The sequence below is a fragment of the Talpa europaea genome (assembly GCF_964194135.1).
Source record: "Talpa europaea genome assembly, chromosome: 9".
Classification (NCBI taxonomy): Eukaryota; Metazoa; Chordata; class Mammalia; order Eulipotyphla; family Talpidae; genus Talpa; species Talpa europaea.
Genome location: NC_140076.1, coordinates 44,589,915 through 44,610,904, shown reverse-complemented (window position 1 = coordinate 44,610,904; position 20,990 = coordinate 44,589,915). Strand labels below are relative to the sequence as shown.

At 34.2% G+C, this 20,990-nt stretch overlaps 1 protein-coding gene across 23 annotated transcripts in view; it reads left to right on the top strand.

Moving 5' to 3' along the window:
• ADGRL2 (adhesion G protein-coupled receptor L2) overlaps positions 1-20,990 on the top strand; it is a gene marked incomplete at both ends in the record, with an annotated part of 145,827 nt that overhangs the window by 52,792 nt on the left and 72,045 nt on the right. For all 23 annotated transcript variants that reach the window (XM_084241754.1, XM_084241753.1, XM_084241752.1 and 20 more), the window contains one exon: positions 14,652-14,865. In XM_084241754.1, the coding sequence (XP_084097880.1) occupies positions 14,652-14,865 (214 nt within the window). The remainder of the gene's footprint in view (positions 1-14,651; positions 14,866-20,990) is intronic.

Here is a 20,990-nt window from a genome sequence, read left to right as displayed (position 1 = left end):
ATCATCCCATCTCTGAATCAAGTCTGCCTTTTGTCATTTTCATGGTAGTTTTATATGTATCTTCTGCTCGGGAAAACTAAGAAAAGGGTTCTTGATCCTTAAGGGAAAAGAGGGGCCCAGAAGTTAATCTGAGGAAGGAATTCCAAGTGGGGAGAATGCTATGAAGAAAGTTAGGGATGCACTTATCAGATTTCAGACTGAATAAATTACTTTACAACTTAATTCCATAATGTAAATAGATTAACTGTGTATTTTATTTATTTATTTGCTTGTTTGTTTTAGATTTATTTATTTATTTATTTATTTATTTATTTATTTATTTATTTATTTATTTATTTATTTATTTATATATACAAGCACTGGGTACTGTCAGAAGTGCGGGAGGGTGAGAGGATTCACCAGAGCCAGAGCGGGGAGCAGAGCGGGCAGAAGGACCGAAGTACACTGCTGAGGGGAGCAGCGGGCGGCAGGAGAGGTCTGCGCGCCATGTGGGACCCTCCTCTGGTGGCCGGGGAACTGCCGGGGATCGAACCGGCGCTGCAGAGGCTGCGGGCAGCTTCGCAATGCAGCGCTCAACCGCTGCGCCACCGGGGAGGCCCTAACTGTGTATTTTAATAAAGTATAGGTAATAAAAGAAACTAGTGATATTTTCTACATAGCACCTTCATGTCACAAGCACCATTTGCTTCCTTCTTTCATATAGTTAATTCCCTAAAAATACATCACGTATGGGGAATATAAAAATAAAATTTATTATTTATAAAAAAAATAAAATAAAATAAGAAAACAAAATAAGGGGATTGCAATTGTATGGGGAATATAAAAATAAAATTTATTTAAAAAAAAATACATCACTCATCCACCTTTCAGGATATAAGGGTTAACACAAACAGTGGCAAAGTGGTACCATGGCATGTAGAGGAAAGAAGTCTGGTTTGAGTTGGAGGAAATATAGAACAGCAAGAAGGTAATTATGAGTTGGGAGAAGTGGGATGGAGGAAAAAAAACAAGCCCGAGACAGTCACATCGTTGCTTAAGGAAAATACTGCTTTCCTTATTAATTTAGTGTTTGGGGCACAGATCATCCAAGGGAAATGTATCTCAGATCCAGTGAAGGAATTACGGCGTAAGGAGTAGGAATATATGCAGTATTTGGGGGAAAAACCCCAGGTTCTCCACATCACATAGGGATCTGGTATATAGTCGGGTAGCTTAGAACCAAGAAGGTCTTGTAAACACTTAGACTTTCAGAATGAGAGATAGTCTATTTCAGATGGTTCTCATAAAGGGAAACAGGATTTCCATTATCTTCCTAGGTTGCATGCCACTCAGTTTAACTCAAGTTTACTTTTTGGTTCTCCTGGGTTGGTGGCCAAAATCCCTCAGTTCCCTGATTGCTGATGAGTTGATTTTGATGAGTTAGTCACTGCTACGCAAAAAAGGGTTTCCACATCCTTCCTTTCTTTTTTTGTTTTACATAACACACACACACAAATTCATACTTCTTTTGCATAGTTTTCTGCAAATGTTATTGTAGTATTTATTGTTTTTTTTTTAAACCATTTCCTTTATTTGGACTTTTAGTGTGTCTCAAGATTTTCATTCTTATGAGTAAACTTTCTAGCCAGATCTTTTCATCAAATATTTGCATCATTTTTAGAATATATTCTTTTTTTTTAAGGAATTTTTTAAAATTTATTAATGCATGCAAGAACTGGGATGTAGGCCAGAGATGCTGTGGATGAGAGGATTCACCAAAGACAGAGTAGGAGCAGAACAGGCAGAGAGGTCTGCTGCGCCCTGTGGGTTAGCTCCCTGGCTGGGCATCAAACTCATGCCACTGTGCCTAGAGACAGCTTGATCATAATAAGACTTTAACCCCTGCACCACCAGGGAGGTTTTTTAGAATAGATTCTTACAAAAAGGATTTGTTTATGCTCTTTTAGTCAAATTTGTACCAGTGTGTGGTATCAAAAATATAGGAGACTGTTTTACAACAACCTGATAAATCTTTGTTAATTTGATAGAAAATTTCACCAAAATTTAATTTTGTCTTCTTTTTATCCTTAGCAATTCATTATTTTATAGGTTTATCTGTAACTTTTTATTTCCTTTTTCTAGATTTGTTTGAAATTTATACTCAGCACTCATTATATATAATATTTAACCTTTATGTATCTTGTTTAGACAGTTTATCTTGAGAGGTGTAATTTTCTCAAGCATACCCATTGTGATTGTAAATCAGATTCACCTAAACTTACTTTCATTTTTTAATAAGAAGCGCTTGCTTGATTTGGACATTTTCATCAAGCCTGTCTTTGTCTTCTGTTTTTCTTTTTACTATGAGTAGAAGCTTTTTATCAGGCAACATTCTGCTTAATAATGGCGAAATTAAAAATATTTAGGTTGTAAAGGATAAAGGTACACAACCATTTAAAGTACCAGGAAAGCGGCATTAGAATTGTCCAGCTCGGCATGGTAACAGACTCAAACAGCATACCTAAGAGTCTTTTTCCCTGCAACTCCTTACAATTTCTTCGAGTCTCTGAATGCAGAGCTGGAACTGCTTGGCTGCTTCTTGCACCTGGAGTGAGCAAGTGTGCAAGAGGACAGTAGATTGAATATGTAGGGGCAGGGCCTATGCATTTGCATTGGTTACCCTGCTGTTTCTACTTTCCTTGATGATCAGCTTGGCAATTAAATATGAGACAGTTTATAATTTTAACTCCAGAAAAGTAGAGTATTTCTTTTTTAAGGTAACATTGTGTGGTTTTACAGATGTCAGATTAAATTTATCTCTCCCTCCCTCTTTGAATGTCCCGGTGACCCAGATTTGAAAATAGTTTGAGTGTGGTCTTTAAAAGCTGATCTTTTCATTAAAAACTGAACATCTCTCAAATTTACAATACAGAAATGACAACATTGAAACAATCATGAAATCAAAGCCATCATATTGTCAGTTAAGAAATTATTTGATAATCTTCATACTATTTTGGGAAAATTTGTTTTAATTCATAGTGTCATAGTATCATACAAATAATCGTCTTGTCTTCTTGTCTTCAAGGGGGACTTTTATCACAAGATGGGCTCTCTGTGGTTTGTGGAAGCAGTGGGGTTACCTGTGGTTGGAGAGTTTTTAGTTTCTAGTGTTTATACCAAAATAGTCTAATGAAGGAATTAGACTGTACTAAGAGCACAAATATGTAATGAGTGAATGAAAGAGTGCACAATAAATCTTTTTAAGTGAGGTGGCCAACAATGTTAAATAAGAGATAAATTTAGAAATTTACCATTGGGAGGAGATTTTGATTTGAATTTGTATTTTGAGGTAGAGTTTACAAAATAGGCTCTAATGCATTTGGTTTCACTCATTTTTGTCATTGTGTTGTTTTTAATTGTTCCACAAATGTTCACTGAGAAAAGTAAATGACAAAACAGTACAGTTTTCACTGGAGTAATTTTATTTGTTTTATATATATCATGTTACCCACTTGGTTAGTTGTCCTATAAGCTCGTGTATCTTTCACAAATTTATCTTTACTGCTGTTTATAATATAAAAATAACCTTCAATTTTAAGGAAAGACAGTCTACTTTGGGGGTTTAGAGTTATGTATGTAACATAATTTAGATTCACATTTTAAGTGTTGTTTAGAGAGGAAAATTTAAAAATTCAACTTGATTTCATGGGTTCCCTGTTGTTAAATGCTTTCCTCACTCCTGACAGAAAACCCTTTCTTTCCTCTTTGATACTATTATTACTTTTCAGTAAAAAAAAAAAGTTTTTATTTTCTAGAAGTCATTTGAGGTTTTAGGGGGAAAGATGCATTTTAGTGAAAAAAACAGGAAGTTCCTCCACTCTTCAGTAGGGAAAAAGTTAAATGACTGACACTTTTTAAAATAATTGAAATATTAGTGTGGGTAACAATTTGTGAAAAGTCAAGAGTTGAGACTGGGTTTCAGGCTGTTAATCTTTCCTACCTGAAGTGAGACATAAATACCTCATAGGTATGTATATGGTGATATAATGGTTTTCCCACCTAGGACACTTGAGTCAGCAGTGGTTGAATGTGATTACCTTTGGATTCTTGTTTGGGATTAAGAGAAATGAGTGGGTGGTTTCTGTGCAGTTTCAATGTAGTTAACGCAAATAAGTTCTAGAATTGGTATTAATTGGCCACCTTATAGATACATTTAACGAGGAAGCCAGTTGTTAAACTGGCAGACTTCTTCATACCTTTAGAATTTTTTGTTGCCAAATAAAAGTTCATTAATAGGAAAATCTTATATTTATAATACTTTGTGGTTTCTCTTGTGAGGCAACTCAAATGTACCTTATACAAATGAAATTATGGATAATTTTTTTGGTGTGTGTTTTTGTTGCAGTTTTTTAATTTTATTTTTTTAATAAACATTTATTTATTTATTTATTTTAAAAGATTTATTTATACAAGCACTGGGTACAGTCAGAAGCGTGGGAGGGTGAGAGAATTCACCAGAGCCAGAGCAGGTTGCAGAGCAGGCAGAAGGACCTAAGTACACTGCTGAGGGGAGCAGTGTGCGGCAGGAGAGGTCTGCACGCCATGTGAGACCCTCCTCTGGTGGCCTGGTAGCAGCCAGGGATTGAACCAGTGCTGCAGAGGCTGCGGGCAACTTCTCAACCTAGTGATCTACCGCTGTGCCACCGGGGAGGCCCTTGTTGCAGTTTTTTAAAAAAAATATTTGTTTATGTTTAAATAAAACAAGATTTTAACAGAAAGACTTAGAATCCAAATTTACACCCCCATTGATCTGGGACCAGTCTGGGAAACACATTAAATAGGCTCTCTACCTTTAGTCAGTTCTAGTCATCAGACTAATGCAATGACAGAAAAGGAATAGAATCCTTAAGTCCATGTCTCTTGGGGCAGCTACGGATGAGGTAACAAATTTCACATTTCTGGACCTTTGCTTCTTGTTTAGTGGCTTTAAGAACAATCTCTTCGAGGGGCCTCCCCGGTGGCGCAACGGTTGAGCGCTGGGTTGCGAAGCTGCCCGCGGCCTCTGCGGCGCCGGTTCAATCCCCGGCTGCTCTCCGGCCACCGGAGGAGGGTCCCACATGGCGTGCAGACCTCTCCTGCCGCCCGCTGCTCCCCTCAGCAGTGTACTTCGGTCCTTCTGCCTGCTCTGCTCCCCGCTCTGGCTCTGGTGAATTCTCTCACCCTCCCGCACTTCTGACTGTACCCAGTGCATGTATAAACAAAAAAACAAACAAACAAACCAGCAAACAAATAAATAAAGCATGCCTCTATTAAAAAAAAAAAAAAAGAACAATCTCTTCGAGGCTGGGTTGTGTGGGGAGAGGTAATGGAATGTCTGGTAATGAAAGAGTAGTTTAAAAATCGGGAAATTGCTAACAGATTATGTTCTGTGATAGTAAAGTTGTTGTACTCAAGGAGATGATGAAATTGTTATTTTGTTTTTTATCCTGTGATAATTCTCTAGTTTTTTGTCATTACTATTTGGGAATGAATTTTCCAGAATTACTTTCAAATTTTAATTTTATAGTGCAATATGAGCAGCTTGAAGAATTACATTTCTGATGGTAAATTCTTAATGTTAAACTGATTTTAATTAGTTATAAAATGATGTAAGAATATTTCCTTTTAGAGGAGAGAAGATGAGAGAGAGAAGTAAAGTTTTTATTCTGGCTTTTGTGACATTTTGTATGAGTAATGACCCCAAATTCAGGATGATTTAAATTTTGACATCTTTTAAAAAATTATCATTTTCTGATAATGTGCATAGCTAAAGCATCAAAAAAAATTTAAAAACTAAGATATGAAAATACAGTTGTGTTGTTTCTGTATTTCTCCTATAAAAACATTTATTTTATGGTTTTGGATCTCTTTGACATCTTCCTGTACAAGGAATTAAAGTATAAAATGAACTAAATTAAAAATTGAGAGCCTACTATGTGTCATATACTGTTTTAGAAACCAAAAATACAGAAGTAAATAGGAGGAATCACTTCTTTCTGTTGAGAAGCTCAGAGTTCAGTAGAGGAGGGATAGAAAGTAAGACACCCTTGTTACCTGCTTTGATCAAGGAGCTGACCATTGTTAACTCATTCATACATGTTTATTTAACATACTTTCATTTTGTAGTGTACAGAGAGCTGTAAACTGATCCTGTATCAGATTTTGACATGGTAATGGCAAACCAAATAGGATAGCTTTACATACCAAGAACTCAGGCCTCATATAAATCATTCAAATATAGGGATTAATGACATTTTGGTTCACTACTTTTTCCCAAGTATCTATAAGATTGGTAAGCATATGGTAGGTGCCTAGCAAATATTTACTAGAAGAAAGTCTATAGATGACATGAACCTGCATTCAGGTTCTTCTTTAATTAATAAAAGAACCTTGAACTGAATTTTGGAGAGTAATTGTTGCCTAAGGGAAACATGAGTAGAACATCTTGTGCAAGGGGAATACCTTAAACACGGGCACTAAGCAGTAGGAGCAATATTGAGTTTTAATACAAAATTCACAAATATTTAATTAATTTATTTATTTACAAAGATTTATTTATTTATACAAGCACTGGGTACACATGAGAAGTGCGGGAGGGTGAGAGAATTTACCAGAGCCAGAGGGGGCAGAACAGGCAGACTGACGAGAAATACACTGCTGAGGGGAGCAGCGGGCGGCAGGAGAGGTCTTCGTGCCATGTGGGACCCTCGCCGGTGGCTGGGGATCGAACCGGCGCTGCAGAGGCTGCGGGCAGCTTCTCAGCCCAGCACTCAGCAGCTGTGCCACCAGGGGAGGCCCCAAAATTCACAAATATTTTAAAATAGTGGGTCAGAATTAAAGTTTCCTATATTTGTGAATTTTGAAGAAATTACAGCCATATACTGATACTATTAAACCTCTCCATGTCATATGTTATCAGGAATTTTTTTTAAAGAGTTCAGTATTAAACTAATAGTATTTTGGAATTTTGTAAGTTGCTATGTTTTAATGGTACTTGTGAATTATTAATCAGTTGTGGATACTTCGGACTTTTGTAAACGTGAGTTCCTTTCTAAATAAGGAATTTAATACCAAAATATTTTGAAGGTCTCAATGCATTCTTTCCCCTTTAAATTTTCAGAAGTAGTAATGTTTGAACGTATAGCAAATGGCATTTTAAAAATGTATTTTAACCTTCGTCCAGGATATTGTTACTTTTAGTGAATCCTAAAGATGATTTTCCCCTGGTTGTTTATGTAATTGGATTTTATTGTGTAGTAATTATTCATCATGCATCTCTTTGTTAGGAATTTTTTGTGTCTTCCAGTGTTAATCACAATATTTTATATATGCACTGATTTTACCTAAAACTATAAACATCCTTCTCAAAAGAGGCATGACACTCAGGTATGATAAGTTGATGATATTGTAGTTGCATGGTCTTTGTTTGAATACTTTCATTTGCAAAAACTTTATCTTTCTATAAGGATTTGATTGGTGTCTCATGCTAACCAGATATATTTACAAATTGCTACATTTCAAAAGCCAGTGTGCTTATGTTGAGAAATGACACTTCATCCTTTTTATTTTCTTTTTTTCTCGGCATGACAAGAAGTTGAAAGGTGAAGATAGTTTTTTTACTTTCTACATATCTAGACACCTTAAATAAAATGCTGATAGGTTAAGATAATTACATGTTAATGAACACACAAAAATGAGATATTTTTGTGTTTGATAAAATTATTTCTTGAATGGACTAATAGATTAACTAAAACAATAGTGATAGTGTGTAAGTTTACTAACATAAATTTTTAATATTCTGCTTTTTAGTATACAAAGAAATTTTATTATGCAGCCTTAATTTTTAAAATTTTTATCTGATGGCCTCATGAATATGCAGAGATAAATGGAAGAGTTGAACTATTAGTGAACTAAGTTATCTTTTAATTTTACTTTTAACATTCTCTTTTTATCTCAATTCAAATGAAATGGAAATAACTTTTCTGGAAACTTATAAGCTAGAGTTCAACCTGGTTGAAATCACGTCCCCTCATTAAGTATTTTTCTCACTTCCATTTTAGGAAGAAATCACATTAACATATATAAGCAGGGTTGATGAGAGATTTCACATGCCAGCACTGTGGCCTGAGTTAATGTTTCAGTAGAGCTTGAAGTCACAGTCTCAGTTCATAGAGGCCCCTCATAATCAAAAGGCCTAGTGCTTACTGGAGCCCTACACAGCATAAGCAGTAGCGCCCATGACATTGTTTAGTTGAGCATAATTAAGAAAGACCGTACCAGAAAATTTGAAGTTTTCATATTACATCGTGGTAAAAAGAATTGTGTAGGAATGTATGATTTTACAAAAATGTGCAAAGAGCAAACTGAGTGGAGACAATGTTAGAAATCAAAATGTTCCTAATCAAGTATTTGAAGTCCATCAGAGCTATAAACCTTATAACAGAGTGTACTATTTATTGCCAGAGCAGCAATATATTTTCTTACAAAAATGCTCATAAATGATGCAAAATCCAATGATAGAATTCCAATTCTGGTCTTACAAATTCCCATCTGGTAGCAGTACATCTGTTTATTAAGAGTTATCCCCTGAATGTGAATGATTTCAGTCCTAAGTTACTGCACCTGTTGCCAAGAGGTATTTAGTCCAATCACCAGCCTAAAGCACAGAAAGTTATTGCTTGACATTTTATATAGCTGGGGCGGGGGGGGGACGGACGGGACTGTCTTTTCAAAATCATTTGTCCAGAGTGGAGAAAAGGAGAAAAACAGTTCATTTTACTCTAAGCACCACTATTTGGCAGTATTCACATTTGCACAGCACAAAGCTGCAATATTGATTTTTTTGTTCACAGGGCCTCCCACAAGTTTTTTCTTCGATTGTCAGGGCTGCAAGAGGGATTGGATTACACTTTGCTTGTTGGGATACTTATTTTATTTTCTTTGTTGAAACAGAGAGATTGAAAATACAGCTTACAGAATGAATGTTATAGTAATAGTGTGATTTAAAAGGCTTTTATTTAGGAATTTCTTTATGTTGATTTTGTTTACTGAGCAATTTCAATGAATATATGATAGCCAGACACAGTATTTTCTTTCCTGCCCTTCTTCCCCTAAGACTTAAAGTACCCAGGTCCTTATGCCCTCTACCACAGGGGTCCCCAAACCTGCTGTTAATTGTCACCGTTGTTTGGAGAGGCAAACTTTGATTTCATTCTTACTATATGTATGATCATAGAAAATGTGACTTATCTGTGTTCCCTCCTGTGTAAAATGGGGACAGTAACAACTATTTCATATGGTTGTTTTGAGAATTTACCTTCAATAAGTACTTGCAAAATTTTGAAGGAACTTTTGGTGATGATGGGGTGAAGAAGGTAGCAGTTCCCTCCCTACCCCGCCCAAAACAACTATAAAACTGAACAAAATTGTCAGCAACCATTTTGGGGCTTTTGAAATCAACCAAAGCCAAACAAGAAATTGGGATGCATTTATTTATGAAAAACTGGTAGAACTTCTATTATGAGCAGTGGAATTTTAAAGTCCTCCAGCCTCTAGGAGGTTGCTCCTATCCCAGGAGCAATTTCCTACTCCTTAGCTAATTGTCTTTGTGGTAGTTTCATAAGGGGAGAATTGTGTTGAAACTTAGTGACTTTGCTGCCAGGATGAGTTGACTTGATTTGGAGTGAAGGGTAGAAAGCCATGGTCAGCAGTGCTGTTAGTACAATGATAAACACTATGAAAAACAAATGGGAAAAGCTTTGCTAGTATGTGGTCCCAGTTGGGGAGACTGGAGAGCCCAACTGGGCTCTGGGGAATTTTGGAAGTGAAAGCCAAATGTTCTCTGTGCATTCTTGATTTACAGGGATGCTAGCTATATATGGAGTAGATGTGAGAGAACTCAGCAGAAAGTAAATAATCAAGGCTTGAAAATGGCCCGCATTTTGAACGCTTCTGAACACACTCTCAGATTAATAGCCAGCAGAGGGTGGAGACTTTATTGTGGGTTGATAGTTTTGTACAAAGTCTCTGCACCATCACTGGCTGGCTACTAAGCTATGTAGCGACTAGGGTGATCTCTAGGAAGCCAGGCTAGAAAAGAAAAAATATTAATTAAAATGGCAATAATACCAGTAATGAGAAGAGACAGCAGCTGCATATTATGGGGAAGACAGATTCTACAGATTAAGTCCTGTCAGATACTGGCAAGAAAATATAACAACAGGAGGAAAAGTCTGAATCCAGAGTTGTTAAAAGTATGCTATTCAAAATGTTTAGTTTTCAACTACAACAAATTTACAAGCTATGTAAAGAACTAGGAAGTTGACTCTTATTCAGGAGGTAAAGCATCCATAAAACAGCCGGTAATATGAGCTCAAATGTTAGATTTAATAGATGAACATTTAATGTTGACTGTTGTGAATATATTGAAAGATTAAAGTAAAACTATATTAGAGAATTAAGAGAAATGTGATAATAGTAACTTAGCAAATATGTAATCTCAGTAGAGAAATGAACTATTTTTAAAAGACCTTAGAGAAATCCATAGCACACCTCAGTTAACATATCAAAGTAAATTAATGTTTTCCTCTCCAAATACAAACTTCATCTGAATTCAGATCCTGAATCAATGTGTGTGAATTAAGGCTTGAAAATTCTTTTTTAAAAACACTGATGCAAAGTCATGGTTGGGGATCAGTTGTATGATCTTGGCAAGTTATTTATTTTTTTTAAATGCCCTAAAACACCTCATTTAAACAGTCAAAAATTACTTCATGTACAAAGGAGGAAAATGTAATTAAGAAATTGTAATCAGATCCATGATGCTTTCTTTCTTCATGTCAAGTGTTGCAGGTGGTCATTCCATGGTACAAATATGGGCTCAAATAAATATTTTTAGGAATAAATTTTGTTCCATCTTTTCATAGTTAAAATACTGAATTTTCAAAATGAATATTAATTTCAATTGGCTTTCCAAACTTCCATTGAAGTTCAATGGTCGTTGAAAGAGGTTGAATCAATATCCCTTTAAGTTTTCAGAGAAATTGTATGAAGTGGTTAAAGAAGGCACAAAATTTATGTTTTTTCCTGAAAATTTTATGTGAATTTTTCTTTTGGCTCCATAATTGACCTGTGTTTATTTTCTTCCTTCCGTTAAGCATTTAATTAGATCCCTGCCATGATTTGTGAGAACTTCACCTTGTTCCCCACAAGTACTTTTGAGTAGCATTAGCTTGATAATCCATATAATATACAAAACAAATCCATGTTAATATATTTAAATGTGTTTATATTTTAAAGAAAAATTGTTAATTATTGATTCCTTGAAAATGTTGGAATACCACGATCACAAAGCTTGTCTGTTTAGAATTGTAGATGGGGGAGGATTTGTTAGAACCTTGAAATGGCTTTGAGCAGGGTAGTTCTCCATATTTATGGTATAAATCTCTGCATTTTTGTACACATAATTTTCTTGTTTTTATGCTTTGTGAGCCTTTATAAGGATTGTTTCCTGTCATATTTGCTAACATTCTTTGGTAACTTTCAGAGTTTTATAAACTTTCAGAAATTTATAAAATAAATCTTCTGTTATCAACAAATTGGCTAGAGAGTAATTTTCTGTTCATGAGTTTAGAATTAACTGAAATAATCCTTGAGATCTGAATTACTGTTTGATGCATTAGTTTCATACTCTGTAAAATTGATAGTATAGTAGTAGCTACTTCATTATTTATTCCTTTTGTTGTTTTTGATGTTGAGTATAAAGCAGAGTGATCCATATACAGCATTTAGCACAGAGCCATCATAGTTGTGTAAATGTTAACAATTATAATGACTACTTTCATTTCTCTTGATATATACACATATATATTAGATTGATTTCTGGTTGCAAACAGAAATAATTTTAAAATATGTATCTCATTTGTCTTTGTCAGAAACACTGACAAACCTCAGCAGAATCTAGACAATGAAAATTGGCAGTTTAAATATTTTGTTTTTCCTGAAGGTGGCTAATTATTTTCATTGATTATAAATAGTTTATTTCTTAATGCTCACTGTCTTTATTTTCACTACCAAGGGAAGCAGGTTTTGCAATGGAAGACACATTGCTAAGTGCTAAGACACATTGCTACCAGTGTAGGCACTGGAATCATAACTATTAACTCTGTCCTCACAGTCCATTGGAGAAGGTATTATGTTAAGATTGAATATGCACAGTAACCACAGGGCAATGATAGCCCCTTTAATGAAGATATGTATAAAGTCGAATGGAAATAGCAGCTTGAGAGCAAGAACTTCCTAAAAAGAGAAATTGTGACTTAAAATAGTAGGCATCGTAGCAGTAGATAAAGCATTTCACACTGTTAAGAACTCATACAGTTCTGTGCAGTGAGAGCCTAAGTACCATGATATCTTTTCTTTGAAGATTCTACATTAAAAGTCTACTGAATTATTAAAGTGTGCTGCTCTTGCCATTTTCTTTTCCTTGTTTTACTTTTTTGGTTGACTCTTACTAACTTTTTCAGAATCCTCTCAGATCTCAGATCTTTTTGAGTTGAACTTTTCAAATCTCTTTCAAAAGCAGAGGAAAATTTACTTAGGATCATAACTAGAATCCTGAAGATTAACAACAAAAATTAAAAGACACTTTAAAATGTATTATTTTATAAACAGTTCTATTTCTTGACAAATGGTAAAAATGGTTAATAACAACTTTAAATCAGTTTCCAAATGCCACATTGTCATATTCCTAATATTTTCTAATATGATCTACTAATTTTTATTAATGAATTTAATTGCAAATTATCTGTACCATTAGAATGGGCTGGGCTCTGAAATTTTATGTCATTTGTTTGAAATTCCTCACAGCTTTTGCCACAGAAATGTTAGCTTCTGAAGGCCTAAAAATTATTTTTCAGTAAATCGAATATTTGTTTAAGCTAAATTACTTGTACAGGGTGGTACAGTACAGTACAGGATCAGGAAATGATTGAAAGCAATAATATATGTAAAGGTTATGAACTTGTTGGAAAAGAAATAGCTTTTTGAATGGTTGTCCTGTTTGCTGTTTGTCTTAACATTTGCCCGGGTCCATTTCTGTATTCTTGCTTTATCAATAGTGTTTCTTTCTAAATAGTTTTTGTTATCTCATAATAGGATAGGCAATCTTTGTCAAGATCTACTGTGGTTGGGTTTACCACAGTCCCCTGAAGATTTCCATGCCCCAAATTGTTTTCTTTTCTTCCTCCATTCCAATTACACCTTTGGTTTTCTTAGTAGGAATGAGAGTTCAGCCAAGTTTGAGAATTACCGATTTCCTAAATCATACCAATGTGTAACCCAATAACCCTTTGGGAGGATTATTTACATTAGAAAGAGGATACATATTCATCCAGGTGACTTTCTATTTCATTGAATTAATGAAAGGCATTGTGTAATAAAGATAAAGAAGATAGATTTTGGTATTAGATTAACCTGGACATAAAATCCAGCTCTTCAGCTAGAAGTTTATAACTCGAAACCATTTATTTTACTTCTGGATGTCAGCGTTTTTCTGTAAAAAAGGCATATAAGGCACAATTCATACAATGCAGAGTAATTAAAAGTATAAAGAGAAAATTACTGCTAGTATTTATTAACAGGATGGTAACAGGTTAGGAAATGGAAATTTAAAAAATGTGATAATTTAGTTTTCTTTTCTATATGTTTTAATCATAGTTAACTAGTCAACCCAGCAGAACAGTAAATGTACTTCTCACACATGATTCCTCTTGACTCTTCTTGGTTTTCTCTCCTTTTGGACTTTGTTCAGTGCCCTTTATAGGACCATTTGAAAACTTTGAATAAAACAGTATTCTAGTTTTTCATTTCATTTGGGAATCTTTTGCAAGAACTCATAAACAGTAATTGTTAACACTGTGCCTAATACAAATCATACATAAATTTATGTAGACCTTTTAATTAAGGACTTCTGTATATACTGTCTCATTTTAGAACTAAACAAGTAGGAAAAGAAACAAATGTTCCATCACCGTTTTGTGGATGACAAGACTGAACTTTACTCTTTCAGGGTATTTCAGTTTTGTTGCATTCGATGGGAGTAGTGCAAGCATCTCTGAGTGCCTGATTCGGTCATTGATGTCAGTTTTAAATAAATTATTTTTGATAATGCTACTAACAACAATTAATATATGTATGTTGAGAAAGTTTAAGACCAGAAGTATAGCATAGCTTTTATTCTTTTACAAAAAATGAAATGTTTTCCTTAATAGTTGTTAAATTCTATATTTGTATAACGTGCAACTATTTAAAAATCCATTGTTTGAATCTCTCCTGTTTCATTGAATTTACTTAAAAAGACTGATTTAGTTTCTGATTATGACCAAGTTATGCAGAAAATATTTTGTGTGTGTGTGTGTATATATATATATATATATATATATTTAATAATAAATTCTTGACACAATAAAGGACCAAAGAATTATGTAGTAACTGTGTGAATGGATGACTTAAAAACATATATTTTGTGGGACATGTCAAATATAGACATGAATCACAGTACTTGAAATGCCTTATTAAAATAATATACTTAATAATTGAGTTAAGTTTCATTTTCTTTCTTTTTTATTTTAAAGGTTTCAGCAGAGCAGCTTTACCATTTGGGTTAGTTAGGCGAGAATTGTCCTGTGAAGGTTATTCTATAGATCTGCGGTGTCCAGGCAGTGATGTCATCATGATTGAGAGTGCTAACTATGGTCGAACAGATGACAAGATTTGTGATGCTGACCCATTTCAAATGGAGAATACAGACTGCTACCTCCCAGATGCCTTCAAAATTATGACTCAAAGGTAAATACTCTTGTTAATATCCCTTTTTAGCTACTAAAACCAAATTAGTAAAAATATAATAGTTCCAAAGTGGCCAGATAGAGTAAATATCTCAGCATTTTTATTAAAACATGGGCTTTGCCTACTATAGATTTCCACTTTGTAAGTTTCAGCATTTAAATTTCTGTATCATTTTATACAGTTTGACATATCAAAGGGAAGATGTAATAATTTTTAATTTTCATATATCATAAAATAAAGAGTAAGAATATTTCAAATGTAATCTTGTTTTAAAGACTTCAAAATTTTGAAATGTCTTTGTAAAGTCAACAATGTTTAAATTTCAGTATTTTTGAAATAATTGTTCTGGAATTTTTGTTAGTAAATAAACTATATTACAACTAAATTGAGCTGAAAGTACTGAGAGTAATCATAGCTCCATCCCTACAGATACTCAAGCTCCCCAGCAATCAACATCCCCCACCATGGTAGTACATTTGTTACAATAGATGAACTCATTTTTACATACCATTATCACTCCAAGTTCATAATTTGCATTAGAGTTTACTCTTGGCATTGAACATTTTAATGAGTTTCTACAACTTGTTAATGATATATTCACCATTGTAGTATCACAGAATAGTTTGAGAGTCCTAAATTTCCTATGTGCCACTATTCATACTGCTTCCTAACGCATGACAACCACAGATCCTTTTCCTTTCCATAGCTTTGCCTTTTCCAGGATATCATATAGTTGAAATTATACAGTTTCTAGCCTTTAAAGATTGTCTTATTTCACTTAGTAATACCCAGCTCAATTTCTTCCATGTCTTTCATGGCTTAAAGTTTTTTCAGTATCTCTTCATGACTTAATGACTCATTGCTTTTTAGCATTAAATATTACTCCATATTGAGTATATACTACAGTTTATGTAGTTTACTGGTTTCTTCACTTACTGAAGGACAGCTTGATTGCTCCTAAGTTTCAGCAGTTATAGTCACAATAAGCTTTTAGAAACATCTGTTAAAGTTTTTGTATAGATAGAAGTTTTCTGTTCATTTGGGTAAATTTTATGGAACACAATTGCTGAATCATAGTGGAAGAGTGTGTTTAGTTTTCCTCAGAAACTGGCAAACTGCTTCTAAAGTGACTGTACTATTTTGCATTACTACCGGCAGTGAATGAGACTTCCTGTTGCTCTACACAGTTGTCAGCGCTTGGTGTTGTCAGTGTTTAGAGTTTGACCATTCTTAAAGAAGTGTAGTGGTATCTCATTGCTGCTTTAATTTACATTTTCCTAATGCCGTACCCTGCAGAACATCTGTTAATATGCTCACTTGCCTTCTATATATATATTTTTTTTAAAGATTTATTTATTTATTTAAACAAGCACTGGGTACAGTCAGAAGCGTGGGAGGGTGAGAGAATTCACCAAGCTAGAGCGGGAGCAGAACAGACAGACTGATGAAATATACCTCTGAGGGGAGCAGCAGGCTGCAGGAGAGGTCTGCGTGCCATGTGGGACCCTCACCCAGTGGCCGGGTATCGAACCGGCGCTGCAGAGGCTGCGGTCAGCTTTGCAACCCAGTGCTCAACCGCTGTGCTACCAGGGGAGGCCCACCTTCTATATATCTTAATTAGTGAAGTATCCAGGCTTTTGCCATCTTTTAGTTGGGTGATTGTTAAGGGAGAGAGAGAGAGAGAGAGAGAGAGAGAGAGAGAGAGAGAGAGAGAGAGAATATACAGACCATTGGTTAATTCTGTATTTAAAAATATGTTGGAAAGTGTTGTGAATCTTAAAATATATAAATATCTTTACTGGACAATTACTTTTCTCCATGTGAAAGATAGAATATAAAAAAATCCTGATGACAGATACTGCTTTTCCTTTGCCTTGGCATCATTTTCTTTTTCTTCTTCTAAATTATGGTACTCTTGGCATCTTAATTAGAATTTCCTTATATATAAGATATTAAAATAGTTGTTAGTTATGATTGAGCTAGTACAGTAATCTCTCTCTTGTCCAGAGTTTCCTATCTAGCAATCCCAGTGACTTGGAACATAAAGACTATCTGAAGTAAAACTTGACTATCACAGAATTTTTAATTAATTATTGCTTTTATATTTTGTTTATTAGGAAAATTCTTTTCTTTTTAATTCAAAGCCTTCATTTCACCCTTTACTCTGACCTTTTCTCACCCTCTGGACACAATGCTCTGTGTAGTTTTGTGGCTTATTGCCTACCTACCTCAGAGTAGATTTAAAAAAAAATTTCTAGAGTGGAGACTGGTTAGTTTGGATGCACTAATATCACCAAATGATAAAGAAAATAATGGAAAACCTGTTTTCTAAGTATCCATACCGTAAGAGTGTTTGTATAAATAGTTATAAAAGTCCTAAATTCACAGAATATGAACTAGTATATTTTTATTGATAGTACAACATTGTAATCAATTTTTTTAATGTTGATACTGATCAAGATATTATGAAGAAAGCAAAGAACATACACATTACATTGGAAAGATTTCCATCAAAATGATTTCATTCTTAGTTCTTAAAGGGTAGTTTTTAAGAATTAAGGCAATCTTATTTACATAAATGTTACTTGATAAATTTTTTTCTACTTAAATTTAATAAGAACCTTACATACTGTGTAGGATCTGAAGTCTGACCTGTGAAACAAGCTACCATTTATAATTACCTTCTTTGCAAAAATGGCTTCTGTACTGTAGTAAAATTATAATGGTTTGAGTTACAATTCAATCATTTGCATGTGGTATTTCAAAATTCAGGAAATGCCTAAGCTAAGGAGACAATAAACACAACCCGGTAACTTACCATTTATTCATTCATTCATTCATTCATTCTTTATGTGTTAATCCAACTATTCAATAGTAGTAATAAGAGTTGAGCATTTAAACAGAGAGAAATAGTAAGTGAAGAATTATGTAAAATTATTTTTACTAGACTGACATGCAAGAAACAGTGAGAATAAATGCAGAAAGAATCTGAAAGAGATGACATTGAGGAATTCTACATTTTAGGTAACTTAATCTTTGTCAGATTACGTATTTAAATGTGGAGTTGAATATCTTGTAGAATACACAAGCCTGCTCATAATTATAATTACATATTATAGGAGATATACAAGATAAGATAGCAAGTTATTTTCTTTATGCTGTAAAAGCAGGGCTGCCTTTCTAATACTTTAAAAAATAGAGTTTTGGGGTATTTAAATTCTCTGAAAGCATACAATTATTTTCTGTACTGTAGTGTGACAGTTCAAATAAGGGTTAACTCTAAAACCAAATATAAAAAACCCCATTGAAAAGATGTTTTATTGTATTGGTGATATAAAATTATTTAATTAGTACAGTGACAATATAAACCCGAACACTTCATTGATAAAAACAGTATTATAAGACTTGAAAATTATTTTCATAGGAATAGTTTATAAGTACTCTATTCTATATATACCTGGTTATAATCTGTCACATTTATTGGTTTCATTAGCTAAGAAAAATAGGTAGACAATATTTTTGAAACTGAGTTATCACTAAATAATTACTGAGTATGTAGAATACTTGTCCCTAGTTATTTTGTAATTTAAAAATACTGTCAGTATTTATAAAAAAGAGTGATTTTTTTTTTTTACCAAACTCCTAATAATTTGGAGATTTTCTTATTTACAATCATCTGAAAATGTGGTTTCATTAGTACAGAAAGAGACATTTTTGTAGGAAACTTTTTCTTGAAATGTTCAAATAAAAGCTCTACAATTTTTCTGTTAAATTTGCATGCCCCCCTTTCTACAAATTATATTGATAGCAGCAGGCAAAGAAATTACAGTACCATTATAATGTGTATATTGTATTTCAGGGCTTTTTCTATCCCCTCCCACACCATCAGCAACAGTTGAGAGTCAGATAAACTTTTAATTCAGACTGTGGTAATGGTCAAAATATTAGTAATTATTATTCATTCTCTATTTTCTGTGTATTGCTTCTTTAAAAGTGTATAACCGAAACTATTAACTGATAATACCCTAAAAAATGAGAAATGAATTTTTTTCCTGAAATGATATGTATATTAATGCTTTTTAAAAATAATCACCATTGGAGTTTTTTTTGCTTCACTCTTTGAATATAATTGTAGTTCAGTGTAAATATGAATTTTGAATTTATTAAAACAAACAAAAATTCAACAACTGCTCCTGGAGTATTGATGAGTAAGTAAATTAGAATTTTGCTATCAGTTTGGGTTCTTTGAAGCAGTTGGGCACAATCTAGTCAGCCTCTTAAAGCAATGGGCTAAATGGTACCTTAGGTCCTCTTTCCATGTGGTTTATGACTGTCCCCTTGATTTAGAGTATACTTCATAACATATCCTTAAGTTTTTAGCACATTGACCTAGAGATAGGGAAATAATTAAGTATGTATGAACTAATTTTTCTCCAATGTTAAAAGGTTAATATGTATGGATAAGACCTATTTTTCAGAGTATTAATTCATACTCTCATGTGCATCAATGCATTCGTCAATACAAAGAGATTCTATGAGTAATATGTACTGTTCTCAAGTATTTAATACAGCTAACCCGGGCCTCCCCGGTGGCGCAGCGGTTGAGCGCTGGGTTGCGAAGCTGCCTGCGGCCTCTGCGGTGACGGTTCGATCCCCGGCTGGATCCCCGGCTGCTCCCCGGCCACCAGAGGAGGGTCCCACATGGCGCGCAGACCTCTCCTGCTGCCCGCTGCTCCCCTCAGCAGTGTACTTCGGTCCTTCTGCCTGCTCTGCTCCCCGCTCTGGCTCTGGTGAATTCTCTCACCCTCCCGCGCTTCTGACTGTACCCAGTGCATGTGTAAACAAAACAAACAAATAAACAAATAAATAAATAAAACATGCCTCTATAAAAAAAAAAATAATACAGCTAACCCACTTGGCGCAACAGACCTCTCCTGTCTCGCCCGCTGCTCCCCTCAGCAGTGTATTTCACTGGATCTGCCTGTTCTGCTCCCCACTCTGTTTCTGGTGAATCCTTTAAAAACCCTCCCCTCCCACACATCTGGCCTACACTCCAGTTCTTATATGCATAAATAAATAAAAATAATCTTTTAAAAACCAAATTTAATATGAATATATACCTCAGTTTTCTCCCATGATAGGAAAGGTTTATTTTGTGCTATTTTTGAATTAAAAATAGCTCCACTCCCACCCCACCCTTTTTGTATTGAAATTGCCCCAGGGAAAGTATCTTAGTGCCCTCAACGTAGGGAACAAGCCTAGTTCCTTTAAAACTTTTAGCCAAAAATTTTAGCCAATTTATAGATAACAATTAACTAGACCCTCATAACAACATTAATCAGATTTCTTACTAAGTAAGTTACAGTGTATTTTTGGCTGCTATATTACATCTTTAAACTCCTTAAATTTTGGTGGGGAAGGAACAGGGCAGAAGTTTGACATCAGGGAAACTAAATTAGGTACAGGAGTATAATATAAACCAAATTAGGTACAGGAGTATACTTTACTAAGTATCAAAAAGATACATTTTTTTTCTCATTGATATTGAAGACTTTCATTCTGTGTAGGCAGTTCAAAAAAGAATGTGTTAGGATTTTCAAGGATAAAATTCAAGAAAATGACATACAACATTGTATAGATAAGAACAATTAGGTAATAACATTGTCACTGGGAGCCAGAAAATGAATTTAAAAAAATACATGATCTCAATTTATAAATGAGGAGTACAGTTCAGGGTTATTTATCCTAGGGGAAATCTGGCTTCTAGAACTTGGGAAACTTTGATTAGATCAAGTAAGTGACAAGATTTATTTCAGAGTATAGCTCTTTTCCATAAAAGATGAAAATGGACTCAAATACCTAGGAGCCAGATTATTTAATCCCATCCTATACACTATTTGATAGCTTTCCTCTCTTTGAATTTCTTTTTTTCTAATCCTATGTCTGTCCCAACCAATTTATTCAAAGTATAATAATTACATATTTTCAGCATTTGTAGCTCAACAGCATTCAAGAGGTCATTTCTTTTGTATGTGAGAATTTGAAGAAATATGTTATTGTATAGGTGTGTACACAGAATATGCATACACATTTTCTGTCCTATCTTATTATTATTATTATTTTTT